Below are 16,454 nucleotides of genomic sequence, written 5' to 3' on the forward strand. Positions count from 1 at the left end.
AGCAACATCACAGACACTCTGGATCCCCTGCAGTATGCCTACTGGCCCAATAGGTCCACATCAGACGCCATCGCTGCTGCCATTCACTATTTCCTCTCCCATCTGGGAAACAAATACTCATACATCAGGGTACTTTTTGTTGATTACAGCTCCTCCTTCAATACAGTCATCCCACACAAACTCACTCACAAGCTGGCAACACTCGGCCTGCACCCCCACCCTATGTGACTAGCTACTGGACGTTTTGACTGGCAGGGCCCAGTCCGACGACACTGCAGTGATCGGTCGCATCACTGGAGGGGATGAAGCGGCTTACAGGAGAGAGGTGGCCGGTCTGGTGTCATGGTGTGAGGACAACAACCTTATCCTCAACACTGACAAGACAAAATAGATGATAGTAGACACGAGGAAGAAGAGGAGGCATCACCAGCCGCTGTTTATCCGGGGCCTTGAAGTGGAGAGGGTGAGCAGCTTTAGATACCTGGGCGTCTACATCTCTGAGGACCTCACCTGGACACTGAACACCACACAGCTGGTCAAGAAGGCTCAGCAGCGGCTGTATTTCCTGAGGAGGCTGAAGAAATTTGGTATGTCGGCCAAGATCCTCAGCAAGTTCTACAGCTGCATTGTGGCGAGCACGCTGACCAGCTGCATCACTGCAGCAAACGCCTGCAGAGAGTAATAACAGCTGCTGAGAAGATCATCAGGACTCTGCTGCCCTCTCTGGAGAGCATCTACCATCACAGAGTCCAGAGGAGAGCTTCCTCCATCCTCAAAGACCCCACACACCCCAACACGGACTGTTCACACTTCTGCCATCGGGACGAAGGTTTAGAAGTGTGAAATCCACAACATCCCCACTCAACAACTTGTTCTTCCCCACTGCTGTCAGACTCTTGAACAGCTGAACTATTTTAACAGTAATAATTTTGCACATCAGATCATCTTACATATTAAACCAGCATTAAGCTCAAAGCTCTTTTGCACACCAATCTATTTAACACTTCAGTTTTTGTCTCCATTTATTTATTTATACTATTTGCATTTTATCTGTTCCAATTTTATTTGCACATATTAACCAGCATCTGTGTGTGGACAGCAGAGAAAGAATTTCATTGCACAGAGAAATGCTTTTCTTTGTCCTCATGACAATAAACGTTTTGAATCTTTGAAAGACAAAAACTAACAAATATAACAAATTCAAATTTAAATGAAAAAAAAGAATCTTCTTTTAAGTTTAGGATCCTAAGTGATTTGAAATATTTCTTGGCTTTGCTTCACAGACCTTTTTCTATTTAAAGTCTGAAGTAATGATCTGTGTGGTGTGTTTCAGGGTGTTTGGTTTCCCCGTCCACTACACCGACGTGTCCAACATGAGTCGTCTGGCCAGACAAAGGCTTCTGGGGCGTTCGTGGAGCGTCCCTGTCATCAGGCACCTTTTTGCTCCTCTAAAGGAGTACTTTGCCTGCAACTAGTCACACACACCAACTCCCTCCCACGTACAGACACACACATATAAACAGAAACAGACACTGATAACCATACACAGTGTACAGTCAGTACATGAAGGTTGGCTGACGCAAAATGAAACAGATGACCAGACATAGACACACAAACACTCACATACACACTCTGTAAAGGACTGCTTCCTGAGATCCCTTGTAGACCACTGGCTGACCTTAGTCCCCTGGTGCTACCGTGCTACCACACACACATACACACACACAGGTACAGTTTTCTGTCATACACAAACTTCCTGTCCGACCTTGAAACTGATGTCTTCTGGCTTTACTGTGTCGTATCAGCTGGAGTTCAAACCTCCAGGGGGCGCCAAACTAACACAGATGCCCTGCCTTTTTTCTGTCTTTAAGATCTCTATGAATACGTACAAACAGACCAATGAGTCCCGCAACACTTTACTGTATTCATGTGTTGTGAAAACAGAAAGACACACAAACACACGTAACATTCGTGGTGCTGGTCAGGCAGTGATACAATCTAAATGGTGCCACTTTAATACAACACTTTTACAGATTTTGGTGCTCTTGGAGACTGAATGGTCTCTGCTTGTTTCAGTCGCTGCAGTTTTGAGTTCAAATAGACGAGCAGGTGGAGGCAACAGCAGGCAAAACAGGTAGCTGTGAGGTTTAAGGATTGAATGAGGGTGCAGGAGAGTGTCCAAAAGGAAGATAACCCAGCTTAGATTTCTTGATGCATGCTCCAGGTAAGGAAATCCCAAAAAGTTGATTCTGGACATAGCGCTTTCAATGGGGGGAACGTTTCGCTCGAGCGAACAGCGGAAGTGGAAGAACATTGTACCAAAAAGGCTTCAGTAAAGCTGGGAAGACACCTAAAGGAAGCTCCAGGCGATCCTGGAAAGAAGGACAATTGCTACCTAAGCAAAAATGTTTATTGATCATTTTTTTTCAGGAGTAATAGAACAGCTGAGACGTATTTTCTGTAAACACCACGTCTCGGTAGCTTTCAAACCCTAAAACACCCTGCGCCAAAAATTGCTCCCCCCAAAGGATCAGGTCCCCCAGCACAAACAGAGTAATATGGTGCACGCTGTTAAGTGCCAGAAGGATTGCCATGATTCATACATTGGGGAAACCAAACAACCTCTGGCTAAACGGATGGCATCTCTGAATTGAGGAGGAGGCCTAAGAGTTCATCTTTTCACTTTCATGCTGTGATTGCAGTCATTCCCCAACTCTCTGTGAATGGTATGGCAATTTGCATGTTTATAATCATGAAACTGACCTCACAGTCCATTGTTACTCACTGGTGCTAGTTTTAGTCATTATGCAAAGGTACTGTTTATAAGGTTGGGGAAACCTGCAGTCAGGTGAGACTGAGGAAGTCACTGAAAATGCTACGTCCAGATGAACAGAATCAACTTTTTGGGACCAGCTCAGATTAATATATAGAGCATTTTTCTTAGTGTGACTACAGCTTAATAAGACTATAACCTTTAAATGTTTCTTAAAGGAGGAGGGTGCTCTTGTGCTACAAATAATCCTTGCAGGTGAATTTATACCTCAGTGCAAAAAAAAAAAAAGAAAAAGAGATCCACTTTTATCTAAAGCAATATGAAATAATAAAATAAAACAGAATTTTATTGGGATGCAGCTGTGGTTTGAGGAGTTTATTTTACTTGTTAATGTTTGATTTTTGTATTTTTCAGTAGTTTCTTGTGTCTCCAGGGTGGACTTACTATTATCACTTTAGTTTCAGTGTTAGTTTTACTTCTCCTTATTATGAAATTTATGGTAGTTTTTATCAGGATGGAATAATACAATACAACAAAACAAACACAGAGATGAAGACATCCTGGTGTCCTCAACCTGGTTGACAAATTGACTAAAACCGAAGACAGTTGCTGTATAGTTTAATATTTTATATAGTTTTGTAAGTGTTTTGGTTAGTTTTCTTTTTATTTCAGTGAACTAATTTGTGGTTTAGTTTCAGTTAACTTTAACAGCCTTATTGTAAGATCAAAATGCTGACATATATAAAAGCAAAAAACCTTCTGAATGTACAGTACAGTAGAAACATCCTTGCTGCTGTCTGCATCCTCAGTGTTTAGAGTGCCCTCTAGTGGGAGACAACCATGTTAGGGTAAAACATACTTCATACTGCAAATGTACTCTATACACCGTATATAAAACACAAGCTACTTCTACTTTCCTCACAACAAGCAAACCATCTCTGTACTGTACTGATTACTTCCTGGTGGTTTTCAGACACTAGGTTCGCGAATGCTTTTAATAATGAAAATATTTCCTCGTGTTTCACTTACGCTGGAATGACAACTGTTAAATGACTTTGGTGCTCATTTTAAATGTAATATTACTCTGATGTCACTCAGCTGATGATCATCAGGAACAAGTAGATGTCATCATAATATACCAAAGTTTGCCTCGTTAACATTATTGAAGGCAGAAGACGATGTTCATTGGATGTTAGGTTGATAGATTTGAAGTTAAATTCAAGTAATCTCAAATTTAACTTGATTATCTTTTGACTTCCTCTATTTCTTCAAGGTATTGTTTAGGGCTAATGGGAAATTTCTGTAAAATGTTATGCTAACAACTCTCCAGCATCATAAATTCCAAACATTAAGTACTGTGCAAAATAATTTAGTGTTTGAGTGGATTTGAGATCATGAAATGCAAATATATTTATTGTTTAGGACTTGGCACAGTGTCCTCCAAATGTGTACTAACTGCAGTAACTCCAATGCTTTTGTTGTCTGTTTTTGAACTGGCATTTGAACATAAGATCCAAATACTGCCAAGATACCAAAGTAGAAACTGGATTTAGCTTTTGTTTCATTCTATTCATATTTTATTTTTTATATGTACAGTGAACTCAAATGTATACTAACAGTATTCTGAGTTTCATATGAAAATCTCACCTCAAAATAGAAGTGAACAGTTTTAATCAAACTTTTTTCTTCTTTAAATTCACATCAGTTTAGCAGAAGAAGGTCTAGATCAGCTGATTTTGGCAATTCCTTAAATGTGTTAGAGAGAAATCAGCCGTTGGTGAAGTAGGACCATGTAATACCACTTTGTACCACAAGATAGCACATCAGGTTTATGTATTATTAGTTAGGCTGGCAGTCTGGCAAATGAAAGGAGTAAAGGAATGAAAGGCCTCTTGAGGAATAAAAGCAAATATCAGAGGGTAAAAACAGAAACGGTAGCATGAATCTCAAACCATATCAACAGAGTCACATGGAAAACACTGCCCCCTGATGGTGAAGGATTTAGTTAAAAGCTGCAAACAGCTGCAAAAAACACCTTTAAAGAGAAAGCCCCTCCAGGCATTTATTTGGACTAAATTAGCTTTGATTTCAAAGGTCACTGGGACATAAGAAACAGAAATAAGAAAAAGAAATAAGGTATTTTTCCCCTGGAAGTTAAACTTCTATCAACATAGCAAAATTCCCAGGATCTCAGTTCAGGATGTCTGTGTCTCTGTTTACGTCCTTTCAATCTCCAACTCCAACCATAGGGAATATAAAGGACAGGATTTTATCCATCAACTTAAAATAACCAGTAGTCTTTTCTTGCATTGCCCCCTGCTGGTCATTCAAAAAAAAAAAAATCCAGGTTTAAGGCACTTCTGTCTTTTACAGAATGAGGTTAAACTCATTCTGCAGGATTATTTCTGCCTGCAGAGCACCATCGCCTCCGAGAAGCATTAACCTAAAACATTGGTGGTTAGAAGTAGAAGACATTCAGCATCCTCTTCTCAGCAGCATTTTACGTTCCCTCCTCTTACAATGCAGCTTCTTTCTGTGCCTCAGCTCCACTGTCAGTTAAGTGACTAGTCTGCCATCCCCCTGGCACTCGTTCTCCCCCTGTGCTTCACAGGGATCCAAAACGTCCTACAGTCACCGTTCTGCATCGGCGTCGGCTGAAAGCAGAGGCCGACTTTACTCTGTGGACAATATGCTGGCTTTCTACTTCCTGTGACTGAAACAGATAGCCCTGTATAAATAAAAAGAAGCTTCCTTATGTAACACAGGTTCAGCTGTGTGAGCCTTCTTGGGTGTTTCATCTGCCTTTCACCCAATGCATGCTGGGATGAACTCAGCTGCTCTGTGAAGAGGAAATGTCATCCAGTGTGGTGGCTGTATTTATTACACACACACACACACACACACACTATAAGAAACAAGTTCATATGTATGTTTTATTTAGACAGGGCTGCCTTTAGAGAAAACACTTCAGTCTGGTGCTTTTGGTCCTCGGATGACCATCTTTTCCAGGAAGCCTTCCGATCCTCAGACCTTCCTCAGATACCAGCTAACAACTGGACACATGCAGTCTATGCCGTCTCACACACACAAACACACACACACAGACCTTCACACAAACATGCACAACCTCTCATAGCCACAGTAAGCCAGCAGGTTCAAAGATTTTGTTCCATCGTGTTTACTCTCCGTTTCTACAACCAACCTTCAGGTGCTTTTTAAACTTTTTTACAGTGCTCTTCTTGCAGGTCTCACACACACTCACACTCTCATTTGCTGGAAACAACCTTCACGCTTCTCCTTTCGCTACAGAACACCCAACACCGCTACACTCACACATGCATACACACTGTGTTCTTGCCGGCCGCCTGTCCGCCATCAGGCTTTCCGCAGCGCTGCTGGCTGTGACATCATCATGGCCCCACGACGCTTGGTGCTCCCAAATCCTGCCCACCCTTACCCTAATCCCTCCCTCACTCCAATAACCCCACCTCGCCCTGCCCTGCCCCTCCCCAGGTGCTGCATGTCAGTCAGTCAGTGTAATCTCCGATTCCATGTTAGATTAGGGAGTAACGATAATAATAATATGGTAATAATAATTACAGTAATAATCTGTTATTGTGTGTGTGTACTGTTCCAGGTTGGTGCTCAGTTCAGTTCAGTCTCAGCCTAGAGTGGAGAGAGAGAGGCTAGAGAAAGCATATATTACAGTTAGTATAGTGACTTGTTCTATTTTAAATCGTTGAAGCTATGAGCCGCACGATGCTCTCAAACAGAGACGGGTTGAGTTAAAGCTGTCTGTAAAAGCTGAATTTCCACTGGCATAAGGCGGTTCCCAGTCTGGAGGTCCTGAGACTTAAGAAACGTATTAATAAAATACATGAGCTTCACAGAATTTTATCATTTCAGATTTATTTAAGGCCGTGTGCAGATCAGATCCATGCCAAAACATTTAAATCAAATTTAATAACTTAGTTCCTAAAGTTTTGGTCATCCTCTGAACCAGAAATCTGAGCTTCTTCAGAAGCTGTTAAACAGTTAAATAACTTCACAACTTTTAGATGGGGATATTTATATCTAGATATATATACACGCCAAAGTAGCCATAATATTAAAGTACCTGCCTAATATTGTATAGGCCCCCCTCAATCTGGGAAGTTTAGAGGCCACATCCAAACATCAGGCTTGTTGTTGCGTTCCTCGAGCCATATTTGTGGTGTGCTGAGGGAGACCACTGCCATTGGGGAGTGCCCTTGCCATAAAATGTGTGAGCTTGTCATGTAAGCCATTGCTGGGTGGGCGTTTTGTGACAAAGTGACACCTGACTGAACGCCAGGATCCAAATTTCTCAGCAGAGCATCGCATTAAAAGCGTGATCACTCACTGCAGCTGCCAGTGGTTTAAGTCTTGGGGCTCACCGGCGTTTGTTATATTTGCTCTGGAGGCTGCTGGTTCAGCACAGGCATGACAATTTTCAGCCTGTTTACAGTTTCCAGCTGTTTATTTTCCTTTTCTCCAACACGTCTCTGTGTGAGAGCTCCACGGGGGGGAAAAGTGTGAGGAAAGGAGCTGACGTTTTTAAGTGATGGGTGATACGGTGATGATGTTTCTGTTCGCCTATCGACAGCTTTTAGGCTGAGTGATGCGCTGTTTTAAACACTGATACACTTTCAAACACACACATACATACACAGACAAACACACACTGTTATGACACAGAGCAACCGACGCTCACACGCAGAGATACATGCACAACACCTACAAATACAATGCTGTGGCGCATGCAGACACTCATCTCATGGACTAAATGTAAGATGAGCTTTTAGGAAAAGGAGGACCTGTTGGTGTTTCAAAAGGTGCTAAAATTTTATCTGAAAACAAGAAAAATTTATTGTTAGGAGTATAAATCAAGTTTGTCTTTACATTTACTGTATTTATGTTTGCGGTAGTGAAGAAAGGCACTATTATTATTTTGCTCTTGTATGAATATGAACTAATTAAAAAGGCATTTTAACTTTGTACTTGAACAGTGTAAGAAATGAACCGTGAATAAACAAGAACTGTTTATTGTGACTATCTGCTTAGTGTGTCTACCTATGTGGCATTTGGGGGTGCTATGTCTTAAAAATCTAGATGTAAAACTACAGAATATGTTTTGGATTTTCATGGCCAAAACTGCCCTGTAATTATAAAATATAAAGTTTTCATTAATTCACAGAAAATGTGCTTTGTTCTGTGAAACCACCCAAAAAAACAAACAAACATACATTTCTATAGCAGATAATGAAAAAACAGGAACTTTCTGTTGTTTATCTTGTTTACTTTGGTGTAGCATAAATGACAATTACATTTTCCAAAGCTGTCCAGTGGGCTCGATTGCTCGGCCGATTCTGGTCACCGGGGCCTACGTTTGACACCCATGGTCTAGCAGCTTATTTTACTTCTCTGATGTCAGTTTTCCACATCGAATCAAACCAAAACTGCTGACCACATTTTTCTCATCACATGTTGGAGAGGAAACCCTCAAGAATGAGTCTGCAAATTAATCACACTGGTCCACAGCCAAAAGGTTTGTGAAATTATAAAATATTTTCCCAGTTTTGGGTCTGAAAGTGAAGAATCTGCAAGTACTCCAGCTCCTCCAGAATGATAAACATAACCTACAACAAAGTAGCTTAAAGAGAAAAGCTCAAAACAAATTAGACCAACAAAAGATAAAAGGGAAAGTAACTCAGTTGAATCTAAAAAGTGAGGTAAAATAAAATCTAATAGAATACTAGATGTAAAGCATATAAAAATCTATGTAAAAATAGAAATGGCTCTCTAGTTTCAATAAAGTGAACGATTACTTCAAATGTTATGAACAGATTAGTGGGAAATCTATTGATCTGGATCCATTTACTATTTTTCTTCACATCTATCTGCACAACTGACGCTGGCTATTATTTACAGTTTTGTTATAATGACAACAACCAAAAAATGCCCATAAATAAATAACAGCAAAGAGCTTAATGAAATATAAAGAACACACATTATTGACTGGAAAGGTCTCCTGAACCACAAGTATTTTTGTTCTGTGTTGGGGGTTTTTTGGTTTGTTTGTTTGTTTGTTTGTTTGTTTTTTTGGGGGGGGGGGGTTTCTCCCAAACTAGAGCCCCAATAATCATTAAAGTACAGATATCATTTACATGAATACTGACCTGTGAATCAGCTGTTCGTTTCCTGCAGGTTGATATTGCAGGTGTATTCAGTATATGTGTGCAGGTCACAGGCTTGTGGTTCGACTGCTGTTAATTAATTCTTCTGAATTCCCACCACAGCGGCTGCAGCCAGCCAAGCTGCCAAAGAGGGCATCCCTGTCTCCACACTGTGGCACTTCAGCTCCATATTGTTGCATTCAAGTGCTCAAAGTAACCTCTCAACGCTGTAACTGCCCCGTTCGAGTGCACTGGGTCAAAAGCAACAATCACACAAAGAGCCCGTGTGGGTGGGCCAGGGTTTATCTTTTCAGAGATCATGTCTAAAGATTAAGCAGCAGAAGATAAATAAATCAAAAATAAAATGTATTTCTGCTATTATTTTGTTAATATATAATCAACATTTCAGAAATATAATCAACGAAAGCAAATTTAAACTCATGTTGCAACTAAAGTGGCCTAAGATAGTAATAATAGTCAATGCTTCGCTCAAATCCCCCCCCCACAAAAAAAAAAAAAGATAAAATAAAATCGGATGCTAATCGTTACATTTGTGACCGCAAGTGAAGGTATCACGACTACAGCAGCAGAAGACACGCCCCTTTCCCAAGAGGAAGAGGAAACGCCTTCCACAGACTAAACTCCCCTCCCATTGGTCGGTTTTCCGGTTTCTCTCATTCGAACGGCCTCTGATTGGCTGCTGCCGGACGGTCGCCGAAGAAGCGTCTGCTGCTCGCGTTGTGCCAGCTGTCCTCGCGCACTCGGCCAGTGCTGGGCATCGGAGACAGGCTCCTGCTGAGTAGGATCACGGAATCTGCGAACCGGGTAAGAAGACAGAAAATCCCACAAATAAGAGGACGTCAGGCTGTAGAGCTGTTGACCAATCGGTAGATTTTATCACCTGTAGTCATAATTAGAGGCGTTAAAATCCCTCTTTATGCCATTAACATTGGTAACGGCATGGTTATAACGAACATGAATCAGTCTCTGTAAACGAAAATTAGGCAAATTTGGCAGATTTTCTATATTTTGTTACATTTTTGCAAATCAGTGACGTGTTTCTGCGTCTAAATTAAAATGTCAATGAATTAACTCAACGTTTTTCCTTCCAGTAAATGAATGAAAAAACATTAGTTTCGCTTAAATGCGGTGAAAAAATGGAAAATTCGCGGTGATGTCGTGAAAATGGCATCGTGTGGTTTGGGGCGATGAAATATGGGTGAGATGTGAGTGTGTGTGTGTGTGTGTGTGTGTGTGCGTGTGCGTGTGTGTGTGTGTGTGTGGCGTGCCATCAGTGCTGCAAGGCTGTGTGTTTGTTATGTAAGTCCCTTTTAGGTTATTCTCTCTTCTCCCAAATTTATTGAGTCACGGTAATGATGATGATGATGATGATGATGATAATGAAGGGGTCTGTCTGTAGCCGTGGACACTCGCTTGTATGCACGATGTGTGAGCGCGCATGTGCGTGTGCTTGGAGTCCTTGGTGTGTGTGTGGCTGGGTACAAAACGTGAACAGGTGATTTAAAATCCAGGTTGTGCACATTATTTGGTGTGAGGGTATTCCTGGGTGCTGCAAATCCTTCAGGTACACCACATTGATCTGAATAAATCAGAGGGCGTCCTGATTAGATGATGTAACTGCTGCCCTACACACGGTCTGTTCTAGTGTGTAACGTGTTAATTAGGGTGGTGGTGTAGCCTTGCCTCACAGCTAGGTTTCTGAGTTTGCATGTTCTCCCGGTGTATATAACAGCCCTGTTTTCATGTAGTGGTTTACTTTTCTCTTATTGTGTATGCAGGCAGACTTATACAAACGTCACGCCTACAGGGCTAATATGAAGATGCCAACAGTGATTTATGTACCAGATGGTAAACATCCCTTTTAATGCTCTAATTTTGGGTATTCCTAACATGTAAGGGATTTCCTTGGAGGTTGCTGCTTGGTTCTTATAGGCCCTTACAGTCAGAGCTGTTGGTGTAGTCTTTGGGTTTCGGCTGGTCATGCATTTTCTAATTTTTGTATCCTTGATTGAGGCACAAATGTGCAATTCTGTCAGTTTTTACCACCATTTCGATGTGCAGGAGCTCAAAGTTTTACCACATTAGAGAGGACGACTAGACCACTTCATGGTCTAGTGGTCAGGTTTCCCGGTTTTCACCCAGGTGGCCTGGGTTTGACTCCACATATAGGAACTTGTATATAAGGACAGACATTTCAGGAAGAGGAAGTAAGGAGCAGCTTTATCTAATAATGGCCCTGTTACACCTCCCACCTGATGAATGATGGTGTTGCATCCACTGCTAATTATGCACTTTCATAACCTGCTGTTGCTAGTTTGAAAATGTGTTTACTGCCACTTTAATGACAATACCGAAGCTCAGAGATTCACAGTTTATATAGAGGGAGATGTTGCAACAGTTTTCAAAAGACTAAGCCATTTCTTTTACCTCCAGTTTTGACTTCTTCTCCTGCTATACCAGCCCTGATGTGAGGTATTGTCTGAGTCGCTGCACCATTCAGGAGAATACTGCAGCTAGTACCTGTGCAGAGGTCACTCAGAGATTCTCAGGTTATACAGAGGAAGAAGCTTGAAAAACTGCATAACTAAACACCTTCTGCTCTCTGCTTTGTCTAAGTAGTGACAGCAATATTCAGGATGTTGGTCAGAATTGTGCAAAAAGTACCCGCGACTGGGCAGTGTTGATGTCACTGTGACAACCAATGCAGTGACCAAACTGGTGGCTATAGCAGCAGCTGAATATCCAAGTAAGTGGCCAACACAAGCAGTCCCATATGTTCTAGTGGATAGGATTCCTGGTTTTCACCCAGGTGGCCTGGATTGACTCCCGGTATAAGAACTTATATTTTATGAACAAACATTTTAATAAGAGGACATAAAGAGCATAGGTTGGTGCATAAGAGTGGAGGAAGGTGCACACAGGTGTACTGCATATTATGCAGAAGGTCTTGATAATCTAAGATCAACTGCAGAATGTAGCAGCATTGCACCTCTAGGATGACTCTTGACATCACAGGGTTCATGGAAGAGTTAAGCCATTGCTAGATGACTGTGAAGATACTCTCTGTTGATGAGGGTGTATCCTCTGGACAGAGAAAAGAGGTCAAGGTGACTTGATGAAGACGCATAGGAAAGTATTCAAGGTAAAAGATTTGTATTCAGTGGCCAGACATGGAGTTGGAAAGGATGTACTGTGGGTTAGGTTGGCTAAGGATAGAGATGGAAATGTATTAATAAGTGAAGAGAGTGTGTTGAGAAGACTTTAAGAAGCTGACGAATGAAGAAATTCAGAGAGAGAAGAGGACTGTTAGTGAAAATGGGGGGAAGAGCATTAGTAAGGAGGAAGTGAGGGCAATTATGATGACATTGTTATCTGTAGGTGTAAGAGAGGTGGAGGTATGCTCTGGAGAGTGGAGGAAGGGAAGACAGTAGAAGCAAGACAGAATACGTGTGTGTGAATGAGAGGGAGACAGGTGTAACAGTGAAAAGGTAGATGAGTTTAAATACCCGAGTTCAACCATCTAAAGCAATGGACAGCTGGGAAGAGAGTGAAAGGCAGGGTGGAGTGGGTGGCGATGAGTGTGAGAGCTGATTTGTAACAGATAGAAAGCTGCAAGCGTGAAAGGGAAGGTTTACAAGATGGTAGTTAGACCTGCTGTGATGTATGGTTTGAGGTGGGACAATGGAAGATGATAAGCTTTTTATTGGGCGGGAACACGATGGAAAGGATTAGAGATGAAGACGTCAGAGCGACAGCTCAGGTTAAGTGTTGTGGAGACAAAGTCAGAGAGTGAGGCTGAGATGGTTTGGGCATGTGCAGAGGCGGGGTAGTGGATATACTCGGCAACAGATGCTGAAAAGTGAGCTGCCAGGAAGGTGGAGAGGAAGACCACGGAAAATGTAAACAATTTCACCTTCAAATGAGAAGAGGAAAAACTCAAAGAGTAGGTCAGACCGAAGGTCAAAGGTCAGACAGAAAAAATACTGGCAAAATAAATTTTATGTACAGCTCTTGGCGTTGAGTTTTTTTCTAAATGTATAGTGTGATTAGGGGGCGTGTAGAGACAGAGATGCCCCTAATCCTCAGAGTGATGCCCCAGTTACCTTATTGTCTGTTTGTCTGTGTGTGATTCAGTAATGCTTATTCATGCATGAACCTGCAGCAGTACACACAATTCTTCTGTGTGTGTGTGCGCGCGCGTGTGTGTGTTTAGTATCTATTCTTATCTTCAAGTGGCTGTAAATTTGCTGCATGTTGGTTGGCTTTTTAAATAGCTCTAGTTTTCACACATGCACATATGCAAGGTAATCCAGACATACACACACATGCACCCACGCACACACACACACACACACACACATACACAGAGAGAGAGGGAGACAGAGAGAGAGATACTCCTCCCTGTGGCAAATATCAAGCAAGAGTCATCAGCTGTCTGGTCCTTTCTTCTCACTTACAGCACACACACACACACACACACACACACACACACACACACACACACGCCCACAAACAGACATGTGAGTATGTCAGCAGCTACCATGTGAAATGTAACAATTTATAAACATTTTTAAACAACTTTTTTCATCCTTCCTCTTTTCAGCTGTTTAAGCCAAGTTTGAACTTATTTAGGAAAATGCTAAGTTTTCATTTTTTTATTGGTTATTAATTATTTTAAAGCTCTCACCATTTTTATCAATCGATAAGAAAAAAATTAAAAGAATCCAGACGACATTTTATGGAATTTAAAATCAAGACAAACTCCTTGTTTACATATTTTCCATTAAAAACAGTACATTTTCGTACAAAAGAAAGTAAATCATCATAGCATCTCTCCTCATTTTCATCCCTCCTGCTCATCCAACTGCAGTAGAACCTCTGGTTTAGCTTTTGTACATTTTGTACATTTTTATCCAATGAATAATTTGCTTTCTAAATGGTGCCTCCAGTATAAGAGTTCAGGTTTTATTCATGCTGTGAGATAGTTGTGTCTTTGTATTACCATGATGTCGTGAATCTGCCACACACAGTCCCAACTCACTCAGCCTGCTGCTCCTCATTTATTATTAATTAAGTCCCCATTAAAAAAAGTTTGGATGGAGAGGGGAGGAAACTAGGGTGTGTCTCGCTGTGTTAGACTGTGTGCAGCTGATGTTGGTGTGTGTGTGTGTGTGTGTGTGTGTGTGTGTGTGTGTGTGCAGAAGCAGCTGGTCCCAGGGTGCGTGAGAAATGCTGCCTGGTGTGTGTGTGTCTGTTATACCTGCTGTGACACAGCAGAAAGTGAACACGCACACACACACACACACACACACGCACAAACACACATTGAAGATGTCTAAAATAGATGCTTTTTTTCCTTTGAATGCAGTTAGCGAGGAGCATTAGAGATGACCTCAGTTTCTCCTGACGATTTTGACTTTCTGTGCACGCAAGGCCTGAATTTCAGATCTCCCGTACTGATGTAAAAGCACAAGTCTCGTGTTTTTGTGTGAAATGGAAATCAGCTTTTGAGAGCAGATAGTGTTAAAATGGGCCAGTGGCTGCTTCCCGTCATTACCCCTCACATCGCAGCTCCTGACTGTGCTTTAAGTCTCATCTCCTCGATCACCTCATGTTGCATCACATCTCTTCAAGCTGCTTCATGTTCTCCATAAAAGTCTGTTTCATATATAGAAAAACATCCTCTGCTCCATGTGGCAGCACATGGAGCAGATAGGACAGGGCTGGGCAAATTATTTTCCCAAGGGAACATGTGAGAAACTGGGACTGTTGTTTCAGTAAGGCTTGATTATAACTTCTTGTTGCCTTTACAGCTTTACAGGTAAAGATTCAGATGTCTGTTCCTGCTCTGCATCGGTCATGATATTATCATTATCTCAGAGGGCAATTCAAATTTCAGTCCTTAAAAACAGTATTCGGCTCTCCACAAACTGAGCTTTACCTCTGATTTCAGTAAATAAATTCTTGGAAGTCTATGTCTTGTTAGAAAACATACATCTTGCACAAACATTGGTTCCAGTGTATTTGCAAAGTGGCTGCATTTGCTTGCAAAACCCCTCCACAAAACGGCTGTCCAGTCAGGGACAGACCTGAGCTAGAAGGAGTTCTGGCAGACCAACAGTGATGAAACCGCAGCCCAAGCGTCTCTTTGTACTGCATTCTGTAAAGAAAAATATCGCAATCAGTTAAAATGCCACCAACAGCAGATCTATGATGAGTCACTTGTTTTATTGTACAACAGTTATCATCCTGCTTCTTCAACTTTGATATTTAATAAGCAAATAGTAGAGAAATAAACCTGTAAACATAAACTTAAGAATCCACTAAAATAACTACTACTACTACTACTCTTACTAAATTTAGTTTAATTTTTACAAATTATGTCCTAAAAGTCTCTGGGAATTTGGACAGTTATTTAAGTATTATCTAAATTAACTTTAATTTTAATGCTCATCAGGACAGAAACGCCATAGACCCCCCACCAGAAAAAAAAGGCTTTTTTTCTCTACACAGTGTACTTTAAACATCGGCCCAGAATTTCTCAGGTGTTGCATCCTGACTAAACCTGAAACTAAACCTTTCACAAAATCTATCATTATTATTATTATAACTATTATTATTATTATAAATCAGGCCAAATATTTAAAGAGTAAAAAAGTTGTTATTCCCATATGTAACATAAAAATAACAAAACCATGAAGTAAAGTGGACACTCAGGACCAATTAACAAAATTACACATATATAAATATTTTTTTTCTTAGTTTTAAGAATTGAATGTTTATATTTCAGCTGAGCTTTTAGCTTTTTAGTCAAAGTAACACTTTTTGCAGCCACCATTTGAACTATATGGCAGGAATATGGCAGAACTGTATTAATATAGTAAAGTAAGCTATTGTCAGTTAGGGTTGCAGCTAAAGTAGGGTTCGTCAACTCTGTTACAGGTCAGATAAAGCAGCCAGCCAGTATTTTTTTTTTTTATATACTCCATTCCTTGAACCTTTGGTGAACTTACTGTTAATTAAAGGCGTTATTTTCATTTTTGGAAGTTTAATTTCCTTTGTCCTTATATTCCTACAAACACACAAAGCCTCCAGTGTCCGATGCAGAAGTCAGCGTTCCCAGTCCCACACCCAGTCCGAGTCTGCAGTCTGTGTGGGTTTGGACTGAGCTGACTAGAAAATAGTGACAACAGCAGCACCAAGTTACAGACATGTAGACATCACTGTCTTTTTCTCTGTCAGCTTAACTATTTCTTTTCCTCACCAAGTCATTTTCTGAAGTCTGGGGACTGGTGTTTTGATGGTTTGTCCTTTCCAAGAAAGGTGGGACACTGTCTAAAATCTAAATTAAAAAAAAAGAACTGAAGCATCTGTGAATCATCTGAACCCGTGTATTTAATTAGAGGCACCACACTGTCAATAATTTCCTGCATTTTTAGTATTTTAGAAGTAACTCTTTGAATCAC

General features: G+C 41.0%; 2 protein-coding genes across 11 annotated transcripts in view; both read left to right on the forward strand.

Annotated features, from left to right (window-relative positions):
- LOC146372018 (DNA (cytosine-5)-methyltransferase 3A-like) overlaps positions 1-7,843 on the forward strand; it is a 108,077-nt gene extending 100,234 nt beyond the window's left edge. For all 10 annotated transcript variants that reach the window (XM_084953394.1, XM_084953396.1, XM_084953393.1 and 7 more), the window contains one exon: positions 1,334-7,843. In XM_084953394.1, the coding sequence (XP_084809520.1) occupies positions 1,334-1,475 (142 nt within the window). In that variant the 3' untranslated portion in view covers positions 1,476-7,843. The remainder of the gene's footprint in view (positions 1-1,333) is intronic.
- A 1,839-nt stretch (positions 7,844-9,682) lies between these two features.
- Positions 9,683-16,454, forward strand: part of LOC146372019 (dihydropyrimidinase-related protein 5-like) — a 28,519-nt gene continuing 21,747 nt past the window's right edge. Inside the window, exon 1 of the mRNA XM_084952997.1 lies at positions 9,683-9,792. The gene's annotated coding sequence lies outside the window, so the exon portion shown is untranslated. The remainder of the gene's footprint in view (positions 9,793-16,454) is intronic.

This window comes from Perissodus microlepis, chromosome 15, assembly GCF_051167445.1.
Source record: "Perissodus microlepis isolate ML-2025 ecotype Zambia chromosome 15, ASM5116744v1, whole genome shotgun sequence".
Classification (NCBI taxonomy): domain Eukaryota; kingdom Metazoa; phylum Chordata; class Actinopteri; order Cichliformes; family Cichlidae; genus Perissodus; species Perissodus microlepis.